General features: G+C 40.7%; 2 protein-coding genes across 2 annotated transcripts; both read left to right on the top strand.

The window, feature by feature from the left end:
• The first annotated feature begins 4722 nt into the window (after positions 1-4722).
• On the top strand, positions 4723-16520 carry usp3 (ubiquitin specific peptidase 3). The gene is made up of 15 exons (XM_006789292.3): positions 4723-5225; positions 5488-5548; positions 6047-6184; positions 6393-6476; positions 8215-8296; positions 8562-8641; positions 10074-10187; positions 10424-10537; positions 10746-10895; positions 11110-11216; positions 11479-11559; positions 11679-11797; positions 11912-12025; positions 14376-14443; positions 15068-16520. The coding sequence occupies exons 1-15, from the start codon at positions 5135-5137 to the stop codon at positions 15534-15536; spliced, it is 1872 nt and encodes a 623-aa protein (XP_006789355.1). The 5' UTR covers positions 4723-5134; the 3' UTR covers positions 15537-16520.
• Positions 16521-17762: 1242 nt separating this feature from the next.
• fbxl22 (F-box and leucine-rich repeat protein 22) lies at positions 17763-22610 on the top strand. The gene is made up of 2 exons (XM_006789293.3): positions 17763-18334; positions 21310-22610. The coding sequence occupies exons 1-2, from the start codon at positions 17763-17765 to the stop codon at positions 21656-21658; spliced, it is 921 nt and encodes a 306-aa protein (XP_006789356.3). The 3' UTR covers positions 21659-22610.
• The last annotated feature ends 231 nt before the right edge of the window (positions 22611-22841 follow it).

Raw genomic sequence — 22841 nt, 5'->3', positions numbered from 1 at the left:
TGATGGCCCGGATCTTGTTCTTACCGTTCAGCTGACTCCTCAGGACTTGCCTGACCCTCTGCAGGTACTTGGTGGTTGCAGCTTTTCTAGCGGCCTCTTCATGGTTCCCATTCGCCTGCGGGATCCCCAGGTACTTGTAACTGTCCTCTATGTCTGCAATGTTGCCTTCTGGTTCTCCATGGAGAAGGAGGCTAGAGGGCAAGATCAAAGTAGCACGGAGGGAGGTTAGCCAACTAACGGAGTTGCAGAAAGGTGTGACAAAGAAGGTGCATAAGAAATACAGCAAGCTGTCCATACCTGAGGCCTTGGAAACTGCCAAGCAAAGACTCACAGCCTTGGCCAGCCGCTTGAGGAGGTACACCAGAGAGATAGAAGGCAGGTGAATAAACCAGCTGTTCTCCACAGAACCAGCAAAGGTGTACTCTCAGTGGCAAGGGAACAATAATAAGAGAACAGCACCACCAAGGCTGGAGACGGAGCAATACTGGAAGAGCATATGGGAGAAGGATGCAACCCATAACGGCAATGCTCAGTGGCTAGTGGATCTGAGGACAGACCATAGCGACCTCCCTGAACAGGGTCCAGTAACCATCACAGTGGCAGATATCCAAGAAAGGGTCTCCAGTATGAAGAGTTGGACAGCACCAGGGCTCGACATGGTTCACGCCTACTGGCTAAAGAAGCTGACTGCACTCCACGAGCGTCTGGCAGCACAAATGAACCAGCTGCTAGTTAACGAGGGACACCCAGAATGGCTAACCGAAGGTCGGACCGTCCTGATCCCCGAGGACCCTAAGAAGGGACCGGTCCCCTCCAACTACCGACCAATAACCTGCCTCAGTACTACATGAAAGCTCCTGTCAGGCATCATAGCGGCTAAGATGAACAGGCACATGGGTCAATACATGAGCAGGACACAGAAAGGAATTGGCAAGAATACCAGAGGCGCAAAACACCAGCTACTGATAGACAGAGCAGTCAGCCGAGACTGCAAGACCAGACTGACCAACCTGTGCACTGCCTGGATTGATTACAAGAAGGCCTATGACTCAATGCCCCACAGCTGGATACTGGAATGCCTAGAATTGTACAAGATCAACGGGACCCTAAGAGCCTTCATCAGGAACTCAATGGGGATGTGGCATACAACACTAGAGGCCAACTCCAAGCCCATAGCACAAGTCACCATCAAGTGTAGGATCTACCAAGGAGATGCTCTGTCCCCACTGCTGTTCTGCATAGGCCTGAACCCCCTCAGTGAGATCATTAACAAGACCGGCTACGGATACCGGCTACGGAACGGAGCAGTTGTCAGCCACCTCCTGTACATGGATGACATCAAGCTGTATGCCAAGAGTGAACGAGACATCGATTCACTGATCCACACTACCAGGCTATACAGCAATGACACTGGAATGTCGTTCGGACTGGATAAGTGTAGTCGGATGGTAACAAAAAGAGGGAAGGTAGTCAGAACTGAGGGGATCGAACTACCAGAATTATACATATATATATATATATATATATATATATAAATTAAAATATTAATGTCAGTTTCCAATATGCAAGAGTTGCATGTGAGTTGCGTGTGAGTTATTGTGTTTTCATATTAATATTTGTGTTGCAGTGCAATCTTAAATATTTTTCATTCATTGGTATTTCCTGACTTCCATGTGGGAATTATGCAAGTACACACATACAGTATCTGCTCTGGGCCTGATGCTGGCTGTAATGTGTACAGATGGACTTTGGTGTTTTCTTACCATCTAGGAGAGAGCGACACTATACTCACAGAATCAGGGGTTAGGGTAGATAATCAACATTATTTTGCTTCATTTCCATGACTATGGTAGAAAAAATACAGCACACTTTCAGAAAGCTATGTGGGGAGCAAGAGCTCATTTTTTTTAAAAGTCGGTAAACAACATGCGAGACCACTACTTTATTAGGGTGAGAATAAGGGTGAAAATTACTATTCATCTGACCGCCCGCCTTTTGACTCGTGTGAAGAGACACCAACATATTACTCCGGTGATTGCTTCCCTTCATTGGCTTTCAGTGACTTTTAGAATTAAATGTAAAATCTTACTTTTGACTTATAAAGCACTAAATGGCCATGCACCAAACTATTTGTCTGACCTTTTAGAGCTTTGTACGCCCTCTAGAGCCCTTCAATCAAGTGATCATTTGCATCTTACCTTACACAAGTCTAGGATGGTTCATAGAGGGGATCGGGCACTTGTGGTTGTGGCACCAAAAATGTGGAACAATCTACCTCTCCACATTAGAAAGGCCCCAACTGTCACTTTTTAAAAATCCCATCTTAAAACATATTTTTTCACTTTGGCTTTCGATACTACATGAGAATTACCAATTCTTTTGATCCTAATTTTCTTTTAATTTTCTTACCTGTTGTTGATGTTAATGTCACTGCTTAATTATTACTTTTTACAGCACTTTGGTCAACTCTGTGTTGTCATTAAATGTGCTTTATAAATAAATAAATGAAATCTGCTTCTTAAAGAAAACCTCTAATAAGAGAATCACATGCATGGTCAAGATGTCCTGCTGAAGTTCAAACCGAGTGTCAGAAGGGGAAACAATGTGATTTAAGCTACTTTGAATGTGGCATGGTTGTTGGTGCAAGACAGACTGCTCTGAGTATTTCAGAAACTACTGATCTACTGGAATTTTCCCACAGACCATCTTTAGGGTTTACAGAGGATGGCCTGAAAAAGAAAATTTATACAGTGGCAGTTCTCAGAGTGAAAATGCCTTGCTGATGTCAGAGGTCAGAGGAAAATGGTCAGGCTGCTTCGAGCGGATAGGAAAGCAGCAGTGACTCAGATCTTAGTCGTTACAACTGAGATATCTACAAGCGCATCTCTGAATGTACAACATGTTGAACATGAAGCAGATGTACTACGGCTGCAGACGACATCAAGTGCCACTGCTGACAGCTAAAGGTGGGAAAGAGAGACTGGAACGGGTTCATTAAAAACTGGGACAACCGAAAGTTGGAAAAATGTTGCTTTGTTTGATGAAACTTCTGCTGTAAAATTTGGAGGGCAGAGTTAGAATTTGGGGTAGACAACCCCAAAGCATGGATCTGTCCATGGACCAGAATCTGTGATGAATGTTCAATCTATGCCAAAAAGGGATTAAGGAAGCACTGAAGCCAAAACGGGGTCCAACCTGGTACTAGAAATGTGTAACTAATAATGTAGAAGTGAGTGCATAATAACTTTTAATAATGGGGTGAATGCGTTGGGACCTTTAAAGGTGAAGAAAGATGAACCCTGCATTACTGCTTATTACTTGACACCTTCTGCAAAGGGGACCAGTGTCAAGATCTAGTTTTTCTTTGTTATTTCACTTTATAATGTATTCATGTGGAGCATAGTCCTAAATAAGGTTGTGCTTAATGGAAGTGCTAAAGTAAGTGCTGTTTCAGCGTTGAAGGTGTGATCTGAGGACTTATTTAGAAATTATAAGCAGATGGTGGCTCACAAACCTTTATCCAGGAACCTCAAGTTATGCTGGCCATGTGGCTGACCCTGGCTCATAGGAGTATGTCTATGTGCATAAAACTCTTGTAGTACATCTCTGCTGATGATATAGAAAAAACGTAGTTTGAATCAGTTTAATCCTCCTCTTTCAGAAGGACCAAAATTAAGTGCAAAATTGTTTAAATGTGTGTTAGTGAATTAACAGGCCTTAAAGAAAAAGTATTTTAGCTATGTGCAGATTATATTAGAAACTATTCTCCAATATTCAAAAGGCACATATTGCAGTTTCAGCTAATGTGGTCAGCGGATAAAGTCCCTAGTTATTGACTACTTTCTACATTTAAAGACACTGTGTAATAGGTTCATCTGTTAATTGTTAATAGTAAAAGTTCACTTTTTTCATAGGTTACTTAATCAGTGATATTTAATTTTAACAGACCATGAAGCTTAACAGCTAGAAGTAGCATCTGTCCACGTTTACTCGGTTATTAAATGGTAACAAAATCATTAAGTAAATTTTTAGGTATGATTGAATAATAGTAATTTTTCATCAACATCCCAGTTGACCAGAATGATATCCACATAAAAAAAAAAATCTTAAATATTGATAATCTTGCATCGTTGCGTTTTACAAAATTGATGTAAAGTGGTCGTGATGCCCAAGAGACAAATTATTACATTTCCCTAATAATTTGGCAAACAATCTCTATCCTCAGATTTACTACAACTATAATCCCAGCGATTAATTGCAGATACGTGGTGACACTGTTAAAGTTTTTAAATGTTAAAGTCCCTTTGTCACCTACAGGACAGCACACGATGCCGAAACACGAAAACAGACGTTATCATAAGCTCGCATGCGTGTTGGCGACCGAGGTTTAAACAAGGGAAACTTACTAATGACCTGCGACGAAAAACATAACAAAACAAAACGTTATAGAGGACGTGGCAAAAATGGTTGTTAATATTTGTGTAACTACTAAGAACATAACCTTTACTAGTGTTATAAGCTACTTATGCGTTTACCTGCAATTTCAAAATGAAAATAGCTGCTGTTTTGTTAAAAACTGGAGCATCAAAATATCAGTAAACATGACCGAAAGAGCTGCTGTCCCAGAGTAAGGTCGATTTACAACGTGGCTTTGGCCAGCTTTAAGCAGCAGTTAAAGGGTGGGGGGACGAAAACGGAAGTGGTGGGAAAAATTATCTGGTTAAGTTTTTAATCTTTGTCTGCGTGTGTGTGAGCCGGCAGACAGTACGTCACTTCCTCAAGTTATTTCCATTTTCATTTGTTTGTGGAAAGCGCCAGCAGTTATCTGGTACCTCTTAACACCAAAGATAAGGTTACGATTTCATCTTACAGTATGTGCGGGTGGAAGCAGCGGCTCTTTTTATTTATGTAAACAGTTTTAATGTGAAATTATGGAAGCTATACAATAGCTGCATAACGCGTCGGCGTAAGCAAAAGCAGGAAAACGTGCGTTCGCCACCAGAAGTAGTAGATCTGCTAACGTTAGCTAGCTAGTTTTAGGTTAATTGGCTAACTATTGTTAGCTTCCAGGGTCCCGGTACCGTTGGTGTGTTAGTGCTGGTTATAACGTCGGTTCACTCACAATCGTGAGCTGATGGAGTGCCCTCATCTGAGCTCAAACATAAGCGGTGCCTTTGATTCTTCCAGGTTCCCTAACGGTACTCCGTCCTCCTGGTGTTGTAACGGTAAGAGGAGCGTTTTTCTGTCTTTCATTTTACTTCAGTAAAATTAATTTCGTTGTACATAAGCGTAGCTCGGTGCGCAGTATTTTTGGATGCCAACTTGTGAGCAGACTGCCATATTTCTGTCTGCTAGGTAAGCACTAGCCACGAGTCAACAGCAGATATCGCAAGGGCAAATCACAATTCGCCATATCTTTATGACTGTTGAGAGAATTATTTATTTACATATGCGAGTTCATTAAACGGAATCATCTTTTATGTTTAGTTTGCAGGTCTAATAAAAGTCCATGGATTTGCCTTACTTGTCTGATGGTTCATTGTGGACGGTGAGTTTGGGTTTTGTTTTGTTCGCTAAACCGCCCTCTTAGTAATTTTATTAAGGAAGCTATTGACTTTGGGACAAACAGCTTCAATCATTCAGTCACTTAAGGACACACTAAATAAAGCGGTGTAGACTGCAGCCGGTGGTCACTGAGATGACTGTGAAAAACCCTCAGTTGTGATTTTAATATGATCGATCCTACTGGCCCTAGCCTGTGCTTATTCTGTTTAATAAAACGTAAAAAAATATTCTGCCAAACCTTTTTTTTTTTTAAACAAAAAATGTGTTTCCAGAATTCAATTCACACTTGTAAGCTTTATAACACAACAAACATTTGTTAAACTTCTGGGAGGGGAAAAAACACTTCTGATTTTAAAACATTCCCCTTGCGTAATTGCGTAAAACCTTTTAACCAAAAGTAAATACATTTTTGAGCATAACTATTGAGTCATTTCAAGAAAATTCCAGATGTGTGTTTATAAAGCTGTCTCTTTCCTCACAGATATGTCAATGGGCATGCAAAGAAACACTTTGAAGAGAATCAAGTCCTTTGTGTTAGTCAAAGGAAGGGTGAGAAACATGAAAAAGAGAAAATCCATCATTCTGTTTGCATGGACTGCAGCAGCTACAGTGTGTTTTGGTAAGTGTTCTCTCTGACTACAGTCTGACTCATCTCTTACCAGTCAGAGGATTGTGTTGTCATTTAAAAAAAATAAATAAATAAAATGATCCAACTTGATTTAAATCTGTATCGATTGTAATCATTTCTTCCACATTTCTATGCTAAGATGTAACAATATTAGTATATTTGTAATAATAATATGTTGTTGTTAATGTGTATTTAATAGTTACAGATGTGATGAATTTGTTGTGAACGACACCAAACTTGGGCAAGTGCAGAAGTTGCGGGAACATCTTCAGAGTTTAGAAAAGTAAGTATTGAACAATATGTTCCTCATTTTACTGTCATGGTTGCCTTTTACTGTTTAAAAAGGTCAATTTGTTTTGATATCTCAAGAGTAGGGCTGCAATGATTCATCGAGTAGTTCGATTATAAAAAATTGTCAATGCAAATTCTTTGCTTCAATGGTTCATTTAACACACACACACCGTTGTGTTAAATGATGTAAATGCGAGTTTTTCACCTGCATTTGTCACAAAAAACAGAAATTCAAACATATTAAGGACCAGCATATGAATAGAAAGTTTGACAACATTAAGCCCACACAGCTCCCAGTTTTGAACAAAAACACAACAGCAGCAGCGATGATGATGCTGACATAATTAAACGCGTAGCCGGAGTTTGTATACAGAGGTGGAGCCACGCTGAGCTTAGACTGAGTGAAAAAAACATAGGAATGATCATAGGAACAGTGATCACCAATAAAATCCTTACTGGGAAACAGCTAGCAGGAGGTCGTCATCAAAGCACCCGATCAACAAACTCAGACAAACTTTGTAGCTGCTCCATCCACCGCCATTTGTTCTACACCGCGCAAAAACCTGCAGTAAATCTCCAGAAGTCGTATTAAAATCTGCAGATGAACTGTTAACTTAGTCTAACACCATGTTTAAATTATACAGCTTACTGAAGGCTGGCAGCTGTCCTATTTTACATTGAAGTGAAACCTGCAGCAAACAGGGATGAGTCTAAAGGGGGGGGGGGGGGGAGGGGGGGAGTGTAGTAAACTATAATAATTTCAAGGCTTTTGTAACACTGTTCAGATTGAAATTGAAGTAATATAAAAAATTGTATTAATTAAACAGCTTTTTTTAAACAATACAATGAAAATTGTACACGGGCCAGTACATTCTGAGTCATTGTCCTGGTGGTTGTTAAGCTGGACACTGAATTATTATCAGTATTAATTAATGTCTACAAAACGTCTGTTTCAACAACACTAAAACATCAACATAGGAAGAACCTTCCAAGAATATAGTAAAGGTAAGTTTTTATGCTTTAGTTTAGTTTCAGAATCAGAATACTTTATTGATCCCTAGGGGAAATTATTTTGGTTACAGTGCTCCAGTATAAACGGTAACAAAGACAATACACTAAGTAAGAAATAGACACAATATATACATGACTTATATACATATAAGTCACTATTAATAAATAGCTGAATAAGAGGAGAGCATGTGCAAAAAGGGTGTAGCTATTGCATTATACAGTGTGTTAAGTGGATGTGTAGTACGGGGAGATGGCCACAGGCAGGAATGATTTCCTGTGTCGTTCAGTGGTGCTTTTTGGTACTCTGTCTTTCACTGAACGTGCTCCTGTGACTGACCAGCATGTCATGCAGTGAGTGGGAGGTATTATCCAACATTGTCTTTATTTTGGACAAGTTTGCATATACATCTTGTTTTATTCAAGTTTGACCTTTGACTCTACTTGAGATTATTTCTATAGTTCTGCATTAAAGAAAATGTTTAGTTAAAAATGTAATTCAATGTGGCATGTTTGTACAATCAGAGAGTTTAGTTTGTTTTTTTCATTAGAGATTTTGTAAAACAGTTCAACTTAAAAATATTTCAGTATCGATAGATTACTTGATTACTAAAATAATTGATACCTGTAGCCCTACTCTAAGAGTATGCTAGGCAAGTTAAGACATGCACCAAAGTAATCTGCTTTATCCGGGTGACGCAAGTAATCTTTTCTGCCTACAGTTCAGCACTAATGGGTGAGCGACAGAGGAAAAGGAAACTTCAGGATAGCCCAGCAGGAGATGGCAAGCTGTTAAAAGACAGTGTAAGTAATAGTTCAAGGCAAATGTTTGCTGCCTTGAAAAAAGAAGTAAAGATAGCAGCTACTTTAGAATCCCACTCCCAGCACAAAAGACTGCACCACTCCTTAAAACTTTTACAAGACTATTTTTTTACACTGTGGTGCAGGGCTTCAATTAAATGAGTCACAGCGTCTTTATAGAGCTGTACGCCAACTGACTTTAAATGTCAGTTTAAAGCAGAATTTTTCCATGTGGCTTTAAACATGCACATATACTCTTCTCTCTCAGGATGGCGTGGCTCTAGGTGCTACAGGCCTGCGCAACCTTGGAAACACATGCTTCATGAATGCCATTCTGCAGTCCCTCAGGTAAGTGCACTGAGGACGAGGTATGTGGGTGGTGAACCGAGTCTGTGGCACGATTCAGTGGCTCTGCCCCTGTAGAGCCAGGGCCCCACGAGCAGTCATCCTTTATTAATATAGTCTGGGGCACAGTTAGGGGGATTACAGAGGCTGCTTGGAAACAAGACACAGTCAAAGGCCAGGTTTCCCAGATAATACACATTTAGTCACAATGCTAAAGGATTAGAGCAATGGGGTTCCACATTTACAGACAACAAAGCTAGTATTCTTGCAAAATATCTTTTTTTTTCCGTTTTCAATATATTGATTAGTAATTTGAACATCTAAAAAATGTCACGAATAAGCAAATTTGTTGCTTTGAATTTTATTTTGTCAGGTTGTCATCACCTGGCAACTTCTGCTGCCTCTTTAAAGTCAGTGAATAAATAATTAGATGTATTAAGACAGTTTCAGCTGTAGTTTTTTTTCATTCATGGTTGCCAACAAACATGAAAGCAAAGGTTAAAACCTTGTGTGGACCACAGCATGTGTTTTTCAGGTTTTCCACACTTACTCTTGCTTTAAAAGTCCAAAGTTTGGATGTATGTTAGGTTCCAGCATCATCCCTTCAAATATGAAGTTATCTTTGTTTGAAAGCATGTACATACATTGTATGTAACTTTGAGCCACACCTCTTAATCAGTGAATTCAGACCCTTTAACATAGCTGTATAAAATCAAGCACCTATCCATGCACTCTTCATTTACCAACATTTGTGAAAATCGTATCCAACTGTGTGGGAACCTTTAGAGAAGGGAGCTCGACTGTCTCGCAGAGCCCGACCTCCACCCTATTGAATAACTTTGGGATGAATTAGAGTTTAGATTGCGAGCCAGGCCCTCTTGTTAAACATTAGTGTCTAACCTCACAAAGGCTCTTCTGGATGAACGGGCAAAATTGTTAAAAGCCTCTTATACTGTATCTGCAAATAGATACAGAAGCTCCTGCAGATGTTGTCACCCAATACGATTGTGCACATAGTGTATTTGGAACTTGGATCCTCGATCCCTATAGTGAGGTGATCTGGTAGGTGTGTTATACTGGGGTATTTTTACTAGCATGTTTTGGGCCCATTTGTCTCCTCTGAGGAAAATGTGACTGCAGATCAATCGATAGACATTGTGAGTGATTGCCTTTTTATCCTACAGTGAAGCATTTCCATATTTTCAGGATAACGCTGCTTCAGTTCATGGGGCATACTGGGACATTGCTATTTCAACTAAAGGTTTAGAGACTTTTAGAATCAATGCGAAGGTGCTTTGAACCTGTTCTCCCAGCGTTTAATCGTCCAGCATTTTATTTTGACACTCTCCTGCTCTTTCCTTTAATTCGTGACCTGTCGGCTGTCTGCTGATGTTACGTTTGAGACGACTGATGGCAAAATTTGTTTCTTTGACAGCAACATCGAGCAGTTCAGCTGCTATTTCAAGGAGTTGCCTGCTGTGGCTCTACGCAGTGGTAAGACGGCAGGAAGAAGGATGTACCACACCCGCAGCCAAGGGGACAACAGTGTGTAAGGTCCTCTTCTGAAGGAGGGACGAATTATGGGCAATAATTAACGTTAATTTCAGCAAGTAAAATTGGCAACATTGTTAGTTGTGAGTGGTTCTGTAAGGCATCCAGTTCTAATGTTTTTGCTGAAAAGGAAAAGATAGGTAGGCAAATGAAGAAGAAAAAATCAGGTATAATTTAAAAATCCAGAAAATTATTTCGGTTAAGTCTAAATTAAAGTTGCTTTATGTTGAACAGATCTTTGGTGGAGGAATTCAGGAAAACTCTCTGTTCCCTATGGCAAGGGAACCAGACCGCCTTCAGTCCAGACTCCTTGTTTTATGCCATATGGAAAATCATGCCAAGTTTCAGGTACACCCACATTGTAAAAACTGTTTTCTATAAGTTAAGCTGCTAATGCAGAGCAGGAAACTGTTTCCGTTTCACTTCTGTTGTTGTTCCGAAGTGTTACCGTTTTTAGTCACACTACTAACAAAGGTGCATTGTGTATCAAAAAACTGCAATAAACCATTGTGAGTCATTGCATGGATGCAATTTAAAGCTGTGTTTGTGTGTGCAGAGGTTATCAGCAGCAGGATGCCCATGAATTCATGCGTTACTTACTGGACCACCTCCACAGGGAGCTACAGTACAGCCGTAACGGGGCGTCTCATCCAGTCTCACCTCAGGATGGAGTCAGACTCTCTAGTACAGATGGCAAATGCTGCACGTGAGTCCTTCTAACCATACACTGATTTTGCTTTTGTTGTCTCAGCGGGATCCTGAATTTTTTTGCATATAGTTAATATTTCCTACTTTTTTCCAGTTAAAACAGACTAGTTGTAACAATATACTATCGGCATGACCATATTTAGCAGTAAGTCACTATAACTTGAATGTAAAAGCTACTGCATGGTTTGTTTGGTTTTTTTTATTCTTTACAGAAATGGGACCGCCAGTGTTGTGACATCCATTTTTGGTGGTATACTTCAGAATGAAGTCAACTGCCTAATTTGTGGGACAGAATCTCGAAAGTTTGATCCATTTCTTGGTAAGACATAAACCTTTGTCAGTGAAACCACACACTGAGCTGCTTTTGTTGTCCCATACAGCAAAGTTTATGTGTCAGTGTTTGACAAGATAACACAAAAATAAATTTGGGTTTCTGTAGCAAATCTTTTTATTGTTGCTCTACATAATAAAGCAAATAAATGAATGGAAACCCATTTATTATAGAGTTATAGAGTTAAATTTGATATAGCCTGATGGTGCATGACATGTCATGTTTTTCCCCTTGTGTGTTTGTTACTCAGATCTGTCTTTGGACATTCCCAGTCAGTTCAGACAAAAGAGAAATAAGGACCAAGAGCCAGTGCCAACATGCACTCTACGTGGTAAGTTTCTTGTAGTCAAAAATGATCTTTTATAGACCTAGTTTCAAAGTTTGTGACACTAAAATTCTTTAGAGCTTTTCAATCTTTTTTGTGTGTATTCGTTTTTGTTTTTCTTTAAGACTGCTTACATAGCTTCACCGACCTGGAAGAACTCGATGACACAGAGCTGTACTACTGCCATAAGTGTAAAAAGAGACAGAAATCAACCAAGAAATTTTGGATCCAGAAGCTGCCAAAGGTTTTTTTTTAATATATATTTTAATATACACTTCACTGTATCTACTATGAAACTATAAAAACATATGTTTGCTTTTACTTCTTAAATAAATTGCACTTTTGTTTCTACTCATAGGTTTTGTGCCTGCATCTAAAACGGTTCCACTGGACTGCCTTTTTGAGAAACAAGGTGGATACCTATGTAGAATTTCCACTGAAAGGTCTGGACATGAGAGGCTACTTACTTGAGGTGAGCCCAACACTGACAGACTTTTTATTTTCTTTGTTTTTCCACAACAGCTACATTTAAGAGTCAGATCAAATGTTGATCTGCAGTTTAATCAGGAGAGGGTAAGATATGCTTTTAATGGCAGATAATACAAAGGCCAGAGTAGGTTGGTGAGAAAAACACACCAGCTAAAATTCATAAAAACTGCAGTAAATGAAATTTGCTACAATTTTGTTGGCTCCTAAAAGCTCACAGTGCTGTATCAGTAAACACTTGTACAGCCAGTGATGATCTTCTTTTTCCATTTTTCTGCTCTTACGACAGAAAAACAAGTTCACAGAAATTACCATTGTGGAGATTTGTTGGTATTCAAGTCAGTGTGGTAGGAAAGATCACAACAGGAACGTAGTTTACTTGTGCTAGTTTGAATTTTTTGTAATGAAGCATTATAGTTTTGTTACTTTTGTTACTTGCACAGACCTGGGTTGTTAAACTACCATCTGTAGCGAATGCATTTTTCATTATTGGATCAGTGGTTACCACCTGCATTTGTGACTTTCTGATAGATCTCCAGCTGGTTACGTAGGAGGTCCGTGCTTGTGTTCACAACTTTGCAAGATGCTGTGATGGCTGATTCACACCTATGTCTGATTCGGGGACATGGAGTGTCTATTTCATTTCATTTCAGAGTGCAAACAGTTTTATACTGGGCATAAACTGCTTTTGATTAGATCTTTATGTAAGGTCTGGAATTCAGAGTACTTGTGACAAGTGTTAATCTTGTTTGTCTGAATGCTCCAGAGCTTCAGGGGGTGCTATTCTACAGCAAATCGCTTTTCTGACCGCTGTGCAATAAGTATGTCAGTTTTTTGTTATAATACGAGAGCTTCTCCTAACATACAACCACAATTCCTAAGTAGTTGGGACACTGTAAAATGCCAATGTCTCATAAATCTATATTTGATTCATAATTGAACATAGAAAACACATCCAGTGTTTAAACTGAGAAAATGTACCTTTTTAAGCAATATATAAGCTAATTGTATATATTTTATATACAGCAACACTTCTCAAAGGAGCAGTGACAGGGTTACATATAAAGTTTAGCATTGTTTTGCTGAAATATGCAAGGCCAACCTTGAAAAAGATGTCATCTGGATGCTCTAAAACCCATATGTACCTTTCAGTGTTGATGGTGTCTTTCCAAGGCCCTATTTCAAGTTCCAGCCAGGATTCAGGATTTCCGAGTTCCCATATGGAATTTGATGTGGAATGCCCACTCAGCTTTTATTTCTCATTAGGAAAGTCGGCAGAGCCCACCAACCCTGAGTTAGCAATCCAAGATGGAGTTGAACGTAAACAGTAGTAAAACTTTCTTTTTTTTGTTTTTACATTATTTTGGAATTGGGTTTGTACTTTAAAATTATTAGCAAACATAAATTTTTAATGTTTGTGTGACTTTTTTTTTCAGTCCAAGAGGTCAGTTGCAGATCTGCTCCTTTTGCTCTGTCAACAGATAAAAATAGTCTTGTACATTGTTCTTCACACAGAAGGTCAAGCAACACATGTACACAAATGCAAGTAATGAGTGGGAGCTCGGGATGTTGGCAGCTAATTTGCTAAATAACAGGAAAAACTGGTCTAGTCAAAACGACAGAAAATCCTCGGAAAACATTAAAAAGTGAACAGAATTTAAATGGAGAAATTTTAGCATTTTTCATAGAAATAATTTTGTCTATGAAAACAATAATTTTCCTTGTTAATAAAATCATGTTTTAATCCTCACTAAAAGTGTGACACATCTTAAACCATTGCAAACACACACTGAGTGAGATTGTTTTGGCTCTGTGAGTTCAGCAGTGCTAGCAGCGGTGACCTTCTTTTCTGGGAGCTTCCACATGAAGAATGTGGTCACACCTGGCCTCGGCTGCTTGGCTCTAATCCAGTTTATTCCGGCGAAGCTGATATACAACTACTTTGTTTTATTTTTTGTTTGTTTTTTAAAACATCAAAATACTGCAAAACAGCCTTGTTACCATGGTTGTTACTTGCTTTAATCTGTTCAACTGCCATCAGAAGTGTGGTGAACGGGAAGTGGTCAGTGTCCCTGTATCCCAGCTCAACCAGTAACTGCTGTTGTACATGAATAAAATAAGAAAAACAGGCTTAACTGACTCGTAATTCTGGTACTGACTAGATAGTGCAGCAGCGTTTAAACATGTAGTCCATTAATCGCGTACATCTCTACTCATAACTGAAGGAGTGTAAACTGTTTTGATTATTGTCTGTCTGCCAGTTTGTGGCTTGTATCCACTTCCAGGTGTTAAGGGCATTTCCACAGCATTTTCCTTTTGCTCTGTTGTGTTTGCAGCCAGAGAAGTCATTACCAGGGAGCTGCCTGTATGACCTTGTTGCTGTCGTGGTGCATCATGGATCTGGGTGAGTAGTTTAACATTGTTGAGTCTGGCTTTCCTGATTTGTTAGATGGCGTAAAATGCGGTAATTACACAGCTTTCTTAGTCAAGAATCGTCCATGTTTAGAGGTCATGAATCAAAGCTATAATTAATAACTGATTTAACTTATTATAACTACATATAATTATATAACTAATTATAGTTATATAATATAACTAATTATTTCCTCTGGTTAAAAGGGCCAGCTTGATCCATGTTTTTTTTTTTTTTTTTTTTTTTTTGTACAAGTGTATTTTTTGTGTTGTAGAAGAATAAGGTACTGAATCCTAGCATGCAATCAAGACTGGGTTATGGATCTGTGCATTATTATCTGCCAGCTTTGAGTGACTGTATAGCCGGATCACATCCGCTTTGTGAAAGCTGCAGTTTAAAAATTCATGTAGCTGCTAAAAGGCATTAGGCTGCAAGTCCTTGAAAACACATTTAGATTCAAACAGAATCAAAGTGCTTTTGTCTTTGGCCGCTAGGTGGCAGTGTTGCACTGCTGCTATATTGTCAAGCTGAATTCTCCCCTCTTGCTTCAGCAACGATAGATGAAGTCTTACATGAAAGCAGGCAGCAGAATATGACGTGTGTTTGTGTTCACAGGGTTGGGTCGGGGCATTATACAGCGTACGGCAGCCATGAGGGTCACTGGTACCACTTCAACGACAGCACAGTGACTCTGACCAATGAGGATACAGTGAGGAAGGCCAAAGCCTACATCCTCTTCTACGTAGAGAGGACTGGTCAGGTGCCCTCTGACACAAGCGCATCAAACAGCACAGGCACGAATAAGCCTGCCGTGGACGCTGCAGCTGTGGACAATGTTTCTCCAGAAATCGTTTCTCAGGACACAGTCGTAGCCGATACGGTAGCTACAGATATGGATTTTGCAGACGCAGCATCGTCGCACGGGGACGTCGCGGGCAAGAAAGAGGAGGTAGATGTGAACAAAGACATGGCTACACTGGCTGAGGGTGACACAGTATCAGTGAAAGCTGCAGCAGATGCAGATACCTCAGACAAGGCTGCAACAGAAGAATCTCACCAAGCTCTACAAACTGTTGCACAATAAATAATTCTTTGAGATTTCACTGCCTCAGACCAGCTCGTGACTTTTGTTTCGACTTCACCTCAATCACATTTGTCACCGTGCTTGATTATAATTTTCACATAACATTCACATTTTCACTCTTGTGTTATGATTTGTTTGAAAGCGTCATGTTTTAACTTGCTGCTTAATTTGTTTAGTGGGACTTTTTGCATGTATTCTCTCGATGATGTGCCCTCATACCGAGGTAGACTTCTCCATATCCAATAGATTCCAAAGGTGATCGTTTAAAGTTTAACGTAATGAAGCTTTAGCCTTGGAAAACCTCAGTTGGTCCAATGTTTAGCCTAGACTGAAGAGATTCATTGTCAAGAACACTGTGTAATATTTGGCATTTCTATTGTTTTTAAAGTTTCAGATGTCATATTTTTCACCTTAAGAGCCCAGTAGTTCTGTTTTCCAGTCATTAGAGGATATTTTAAGATTTAGAATGCAATGACTGACTGGTGCTCATTAGGGCTTTAGAAAGTTGTTTTAACTTCTTGACCAGAACCAATGTCAAAAAAAAAAAAAAAAAAAAAAAGTGATCATTCTCAAAGTTTGCCTGTACTGATGCTGGAGTATCATGTAACATTTTATGTTGATTTGAAATGGCCATACATGGGGACCTGAAGTGAAATTCTCTTCAAATGTGTACCAGGCAACATGAACATGACAGAATACAATGGAGAACATTTTATTAAGATGTTTGTGTTGGGCTGTTTTTATCATCGACGGCAACCGGCCGACCCGCTGCAGTAAAAGGCAAACAAGACGCCATGGATCACGTTAGGTGGTGGTTACTGCACTGTCACAAGGAAAGACGGTAAGACCAAAACTAATAAAGTGTGGTTCCAAGTTAAGATTTTACAGGATTGAATATTGAAGAAAAACATGTATAGAAATCTGTTCATTAGTCAGGAGTAGGGATATTAACCTAGCGAGCAGCTCTGGAGGAATTAAAGAACTGCATCACTAATGTTTCTACAAAAGCCTCTATTTTTAAGCTTATACTGGAAATCTATTTTCTAAACAGGTTCATGTACTTTATGCAAATTAAACGTCACCAAACTATTGATGCATATGTTAGGAACTGTTTTTTTCCTTTTGTGTGTGTGTGTACAGTAGACACATGCATACTAAAATATATTTCATGTGTATTTCCAGTATACAACTGTCTCAACACCCTTATTATGCCTTGTAATGGTTAGCTGGCTTTGATATGACCCAAGTAGGACTTCTAAAATGAGAGCCTTTCTGTTGTCTTCCCACACAAACACACACACACACACTCGCAGAGTCACCCTCCCCCCGGCACACGTGCCACCCAGTGAGCCGTCTCACTCTGGCAGGAACAGGCACTCCTGTATGCTGAGGAGCAGCTGCTCTTCATCGCCTGCACACAGGTGGCTGTGGTTTGTTATTCTGTCCCCATCAGTGATACAAGTGCCCCCCCTGTTTTGTTTTTTCACATTTTTTTGGTTATATCACAAACGTGGAAAAAACAACGTTGGAGATCTTGTAAGGGGCATCGTGACACGGTGACGCAGAGTACAGAATGTGATCCGCCTTCCAGCAGTGGAATTTCCCAGTGTCCTGCTTTTTTATAGAGATCGCCGATAAGGAGTGACGTAGGAAAAGCTGGCAAGGAAGTGTGGAGTGATGACATGAGCTGAATGGTATTTTGCATTTCGCCAACTCGGTACGTCCTCTGCGAGCCAACTGAACAAACACACTCTGAGTTGTAGTACTGTCTGTTCCTTGAGGCAAAGTCCTGTGTAACACGGCTCGTGACTTTCACTCACATGAAGCGTTTTCCACGTTATGTGGCTCTCTGATGGTCTTGATCACAATGCAGGGAATGCAGATCCCTTTAAGTACATTAAATACAGGTTTTTTTAAACATTGGTACATTTTGCAAAGAATCATTTAATGTAAAAATTTGAGACTGATATATCATCCCATTATTTTTTCACTACCTCTGTTTTTAAAAGTATCACAGAATTTTTTCATAATTCTTAAGGTGTTTTAGGTTTGTTTTTTCCCTTCAACTTGACCCCTAACCGTAGTTGTTGCACGGGTGTTTCTGCACTACCCAGTGAAGGTGTTTCTCTTTTTTTATGTCTCTTAGTGTGTATCTGAGAACTAGGCCAGGACAGTGTAAACATCTGGCTGAATCCAGCACTTGCTGCCTGTTGAGAGCCATGACAGATGGAAAGGGAGCGTATGGCTCAAACACTTCCATCTTTGACTGCACAGCAGTTGTCTTCCCAAAATAGCCCGTGCTCTACGGCCTTATATGTGCAGGCCTGTGTGGTGTGCCTGAGGGGGCATCATGTATCTAGGCCACACAATACGGGCTGTGGGCTCATTGTTGCTGCTTACCAGCAGGCCTACCACTGCCCCAGGGACGAAGCCTATCTCTATGTCTCAGGACAACACACCATGCATCTCATTCAGCTCAACCGTGAGTGTCTCCTTCACCTTTTCTCCTTCCTGGACAAGGACAGTCGGAAGAGTTTGTCCCTCACCTGTCATCAGCTGCGTGAGGTCTTCCTGGACCCCTGTCTCTGGAATCTACTCCACTTCAGCTCCCCTTGTCAGCTCAGGAAGGACAACTTTGTGCTGGGACCCTCGTTGCGTTACTTAACTATTAGTTGGTACTCCAGCATGGTCCTGAAAGTGTGCAACATCGAGGACTGGTTGAAGAGCTCGTTTCAGAAGAACATCTGCAGTAAACACGAAAGCCTGGTCAGCACGTTCCTGGCACATGTCTGCTATATGTGAGTGTTTGTGTGTGGCTCTCCCCTGCTGTGTTGTGTGATCAGAATGAAAACTGACAGAAGAGGAGAGAGGACACTGTAATATCCTGTAATAATACCTCAAGCACTGACTTTTAAACACCTTAAAAGTAGAGTAGAATTAACATGACATTGGCACAGCCTGTGCAGCTTGTGTTCATCTTGACACTGGCACGAGAACAAATTGCGTCTCTCTTTATGTGTCTTGAGGATGCTCACACAATTTGGGGGAGGGGATGTTGCTTTCAGGGTCATTTACACCCACATCAGGGAACCAAATGGTTTTCATTTAAAGGCACGTCGCTCAGTCTAACTGCCATGTTTAGCTGCAGGCAGCATGGAACATGATCATTAGAAACAGATGGCGTATCCGCAACTGGCTGTGGAGACAGAAAAATGACACATCTGTGGGACACAAGACTGATTCTATTAACTAACATAACTGTGGTCACATATCAAATTATATTTAATGAATGACGTGACAGTTGGACTTGATAGGTCGCTGAAAAGTAGCCGTTTTGGCTTTTGGCCTTGTGTGCGTGGCCGGGTCCAGGCATGAATCGTCCCGGAGAGGCGTAATGAGGTCTCTGGATAATTTCTTCAAGGCAGCCAGTAATAACAGTCGATGCGAGGGAGCTTGGCCACCACAGCTGGCCGGGACAAGAGGAAGGGAAAAGGGGCAGTCTCAGTGGCGTGTGTACAACCCTGTGAGGACTTCCTGTATTGTGAAATTTGAGATTTGTGATGTGAGAGCTGTGAGATGAGTCAGAGTTTAGAACCACCCACTTCGTCTGAGGCTTGCATCTCTGTGTCCTTAAGGCACACTCTCTGCATACTGATAAACCCTCCCAAATTGTCAGAGGAAAGGAAGCGCACGTGACAAAGTGGGAGGGAACACAGAGGCTGTGGGGGTGATAAAGAGTGACTTGGCTCCAGACCCTCCCAGTCAGCTGCATAGTGGAGATTTATGCAGGCAGGTGGAGCCTACAATTGGCTCTTTGTTGCCGTCAGAGGAATGAACATGTGCTCTGTCTGTGCCTGCCTCTTCCTGGATAAGACTCCACGCAAACTCTGACGCCAACCTCGTGTCTATATTCTCTTCTTTTTTTTTTATCTACATGGAAAAAACTATAAAACATAGCATGTCTTCAGGCCTCTTTTGGAGTGTACTTTCAGTGTAATACTCTGCAGAGCCAGAAAACTACAGTAAATTAATTTTCTTAAGGTCACAGTATTAGAATTATACAAGATTAATTAACATGCCTGATTTGCAGTATAGTGTGGGCTGCGCAGTGGGTGGCACAAGAAGCTTTGGCATGAGACTGGTTAAACATTTCTGAGTAGTTTTACTCCGATCTTTACTGCGCACCATTTGGATAAACCGATGCTTTCTCTTATATAACGAGAGCATGCGTGACTTTTGCTTATGAAGTGCTTAAGAGATTTATCTGATAGCTGCTTTGGAAAATATTTACTACTAAATCTAGAAAATGGAAGGTTCCAGCAATGTTTTAGGCTTTTTTTGACGCAAACCTTTCCCCTCAAACGACTGAAGGACACGAACAGTAAATGTACACTACGTCTCAGTTCCTTTTAGAGCTCACTGGATAATTTGACCAGACAAATTAACCGTTAGGAAACCAAACGGCTCATTACAGGCATGATTACGGGTTGGTGGTGTGGTGCTCTGCTTGTGCTCAACATTGACCAGTCTGCTCTTGCTGCTGTTTCTTTTAATGGGAACTACATCATGTCTCAAACATAAATTAAAGGCATAAAAAAAAAATTCTGAACATTTTAGGCACACACTGCTAGGTGGAAGCACTTATATTTGCCCTCGCTACTTTGAAAAGATCAAGGTTTTTGCATTTCTTTTCTTTTTTTCATTCAGCTGCTACGTTCCTACAGTTGGCGAACATATGAAATATTATGGGAATGAATTTGAAAACTAGCTTCCAGACGGAACAAACAAAGAAAGCCATTAAAAAGAGATTTTTTTCCACTTAAAAAAAACAAGGTGCTATGAGGCGGTGCTTTAATGCACCAACAACTAAATGCCTGTATGTATGTAAGTGCACATATTCTATGTGTGTGTGCAAGACACATTCAGATAAGTGGGTGTGTAAATATTGGAACAACACACAAAAGAGTCTGCGCACAGTGGAAGTTCCATGAGAGGGCGGATTATGTAATGGGTTTAAAAAAAATACTACTCCTCTTATCTCTTGCTTCTATCCACTTCCTATCCTATGTCATTAAAAAAGACAAACGAGTCTCTAAATGGAACTGTTTCTTTTTAGTGCACTGCTCGACTTCCTCAATATTTTGTTCATGTCAATAGCGTCCGATCACATGCTCTGTTAAAGTCTCACTCTGAGCCCATGCAACAATGCAGCAGGGCACATGGATCGACTGCATGCTCCGAGGTTACTGGGGCACTGCCCTCAACACTCGCAGGCAGCTGGAATATGTCGGGCTCACATGTGGTGAAGTGGTAAGATTATGTAAGTCTTTATGTAATCTGCATCTGTCAACATGAATGACACTCACTATCCCTTGCCATCCCGGTGCCTGTCTACCAGCTCTGGCCTGCCGCTAGGTTGCAGTGCACTGAATGACAATCCAGCAGTGCATGCATTTCACAGAAACACTTGACATTTTGTTTTCAGAAGCGGTTTTCTAATTAAAATTGTTGTCGCCTCTTTTTTCTTCACTTACTCATAAAAGCTTTTTAAAGAAAGGAAGAACACATGGCCCAGTGGGACTCGGTGTACACAGACGGTCTAGGTATTTAACAGCTCTGTCATTAAACACATCATGTGTCCATCTCGCACTATATATATATATCCCAAGGCATTATGAGTAAAGATGACACAGTACAGGTTTTGTACTCTATGTGTGAAAAGTGAAAACCTGCCTCAGTTAACCGACATGTCTTACGGATGTCTCTACCACAGGTGCCCCAACTTGCTGTCGCTAACCATGTCTGGCTGTGGACACATCACTGACCGGGATGTGATTTCTGTGCTGCAGTGCTGTAGGAAGCTACGCTACCTCCGCCTAGAGAACTGCGTCCGCATTACTGACTGCAGCCTGGAGGGCGTGGTGGCTCACGGAGACAATCTGGAGGAGGTGAAGGTGGACTTTTGTAGGAATATCACTCAGGCAGGGCTGCAGCACTGTAAGGAGATGAAGCCAGCCCTTCAACTGACTGCTGAGAGGAGCGCTGACTTGATCCCCGACAGCAAGCCTGAGGAGAGGGTACCAATCAGGAGGACACTGCAGAAGGTCCTGCAGCATTCCTGATGGTAGCGGCTCACCTCCACACTAACCGGGACCATAAAGGAGCATTCCTGTAACTTACTGTGTAATGACTCTACTGTGATGTTTTGTATGATTTGTATTTAATTTCACTTTAAATTTTCTATAAATTTCTTTTAAATCTTGAAGAAATAGTTTGACATTTTTGGAAAAACGTGTAGTAAAGATGAAGATGCCACCAAGAGCTACACAAACTAGAAACAGGAAGGAGCAGATCGATTCTATCAAAAGGTTAAAAAAAAGACATTTAGCAACTGCAGAAACACAAACTGTTTTCACACCGCAGCCCTGAACTTTTGTTGATTTTGAGAATGTGACAACACAAATGGATAGACATAGCTGGACTAGACACAAAACAATCTTTGACCTGCCAGCTCGCTTGTACAAAGTCTGTGCAACGTTCGATTGGGTCAGTCTGTGCCCGTGTGAGAGCAGCTGCAGGTATCAGTCCCGTGTATCCATGGCCTTTGCTCTGCTCTCTGCACTCTGCTCTCTCTATCCAGATAGTTCACCTGCCAAACACGCTAAACCGAACACAGTAGTGTCTGAGGCAATCTCAAGCTATGTCCCAAGTTGTTTTCCTGACATTGTCCAGAGTTCCCATGTGTCAAATAATGACAAAATGACAAAATTTGAGTTTGCATAGGGGGTCACGTGACCTGTCTCTTGGCCAGGACTAGTTGACAGGCAACAAATGGAAACTTCAGGAAGTTTCTTCTTCCAGCAAAGTAGCTGCTGTCACACTGAATGACAGATCTTCTTTTGCCTTGTCTTATTTCCAGCACAGGCATAGGAGTGTAATCAATCATCTCTGTGTATCTCCAAATGATTGAATAGTCATTTTCCCTAAATGTCAAACTATTCCTTTAATAGCATTTGATGGTTTGATTACATTTTTTACAACCACTCCAGCATTAAAAAGTAAAATACATTAAAAACCCTCAAACACGTGTGTGGTCGTGATCTCCATCCAGAGAGGAAGGATTCTCCCAAGGAAAAATGCCTTAAGCCTGAGTTGTCATCTTACGTAATAGTGACAAAATTAGGCTGAACAGGCGTGTCTGTAAATACCATGTGACAGATTTATGACAGGTGACTGCGGCAGCAGGGTACTCCTTAATCGCTAGTTTCCGACACCCAGTTTTCCAGTTTTTAATTAACCGAAGCA

This window comes from Neolamprologus brichardi, chromosome 7 (genome assembly GCF_056152115.1).
Source record: "Neolamprologus brichardi isolate AB-2024 chromosome 7, ASM5615211v1, whole genome shotgun sequence".
Taxonomy (NCBI): Eukaryota; Metazoa; Chordata; class Actinopteri; order Cichliformes; family Cichlidae; genus Neolamprologus; species Neolamprologus brichardi.
The sequence above is the reverse complement of the archived record's forward strand: the minus strand, read 5'-3'. Positions and strand labels throughout refer to the sequence as shown.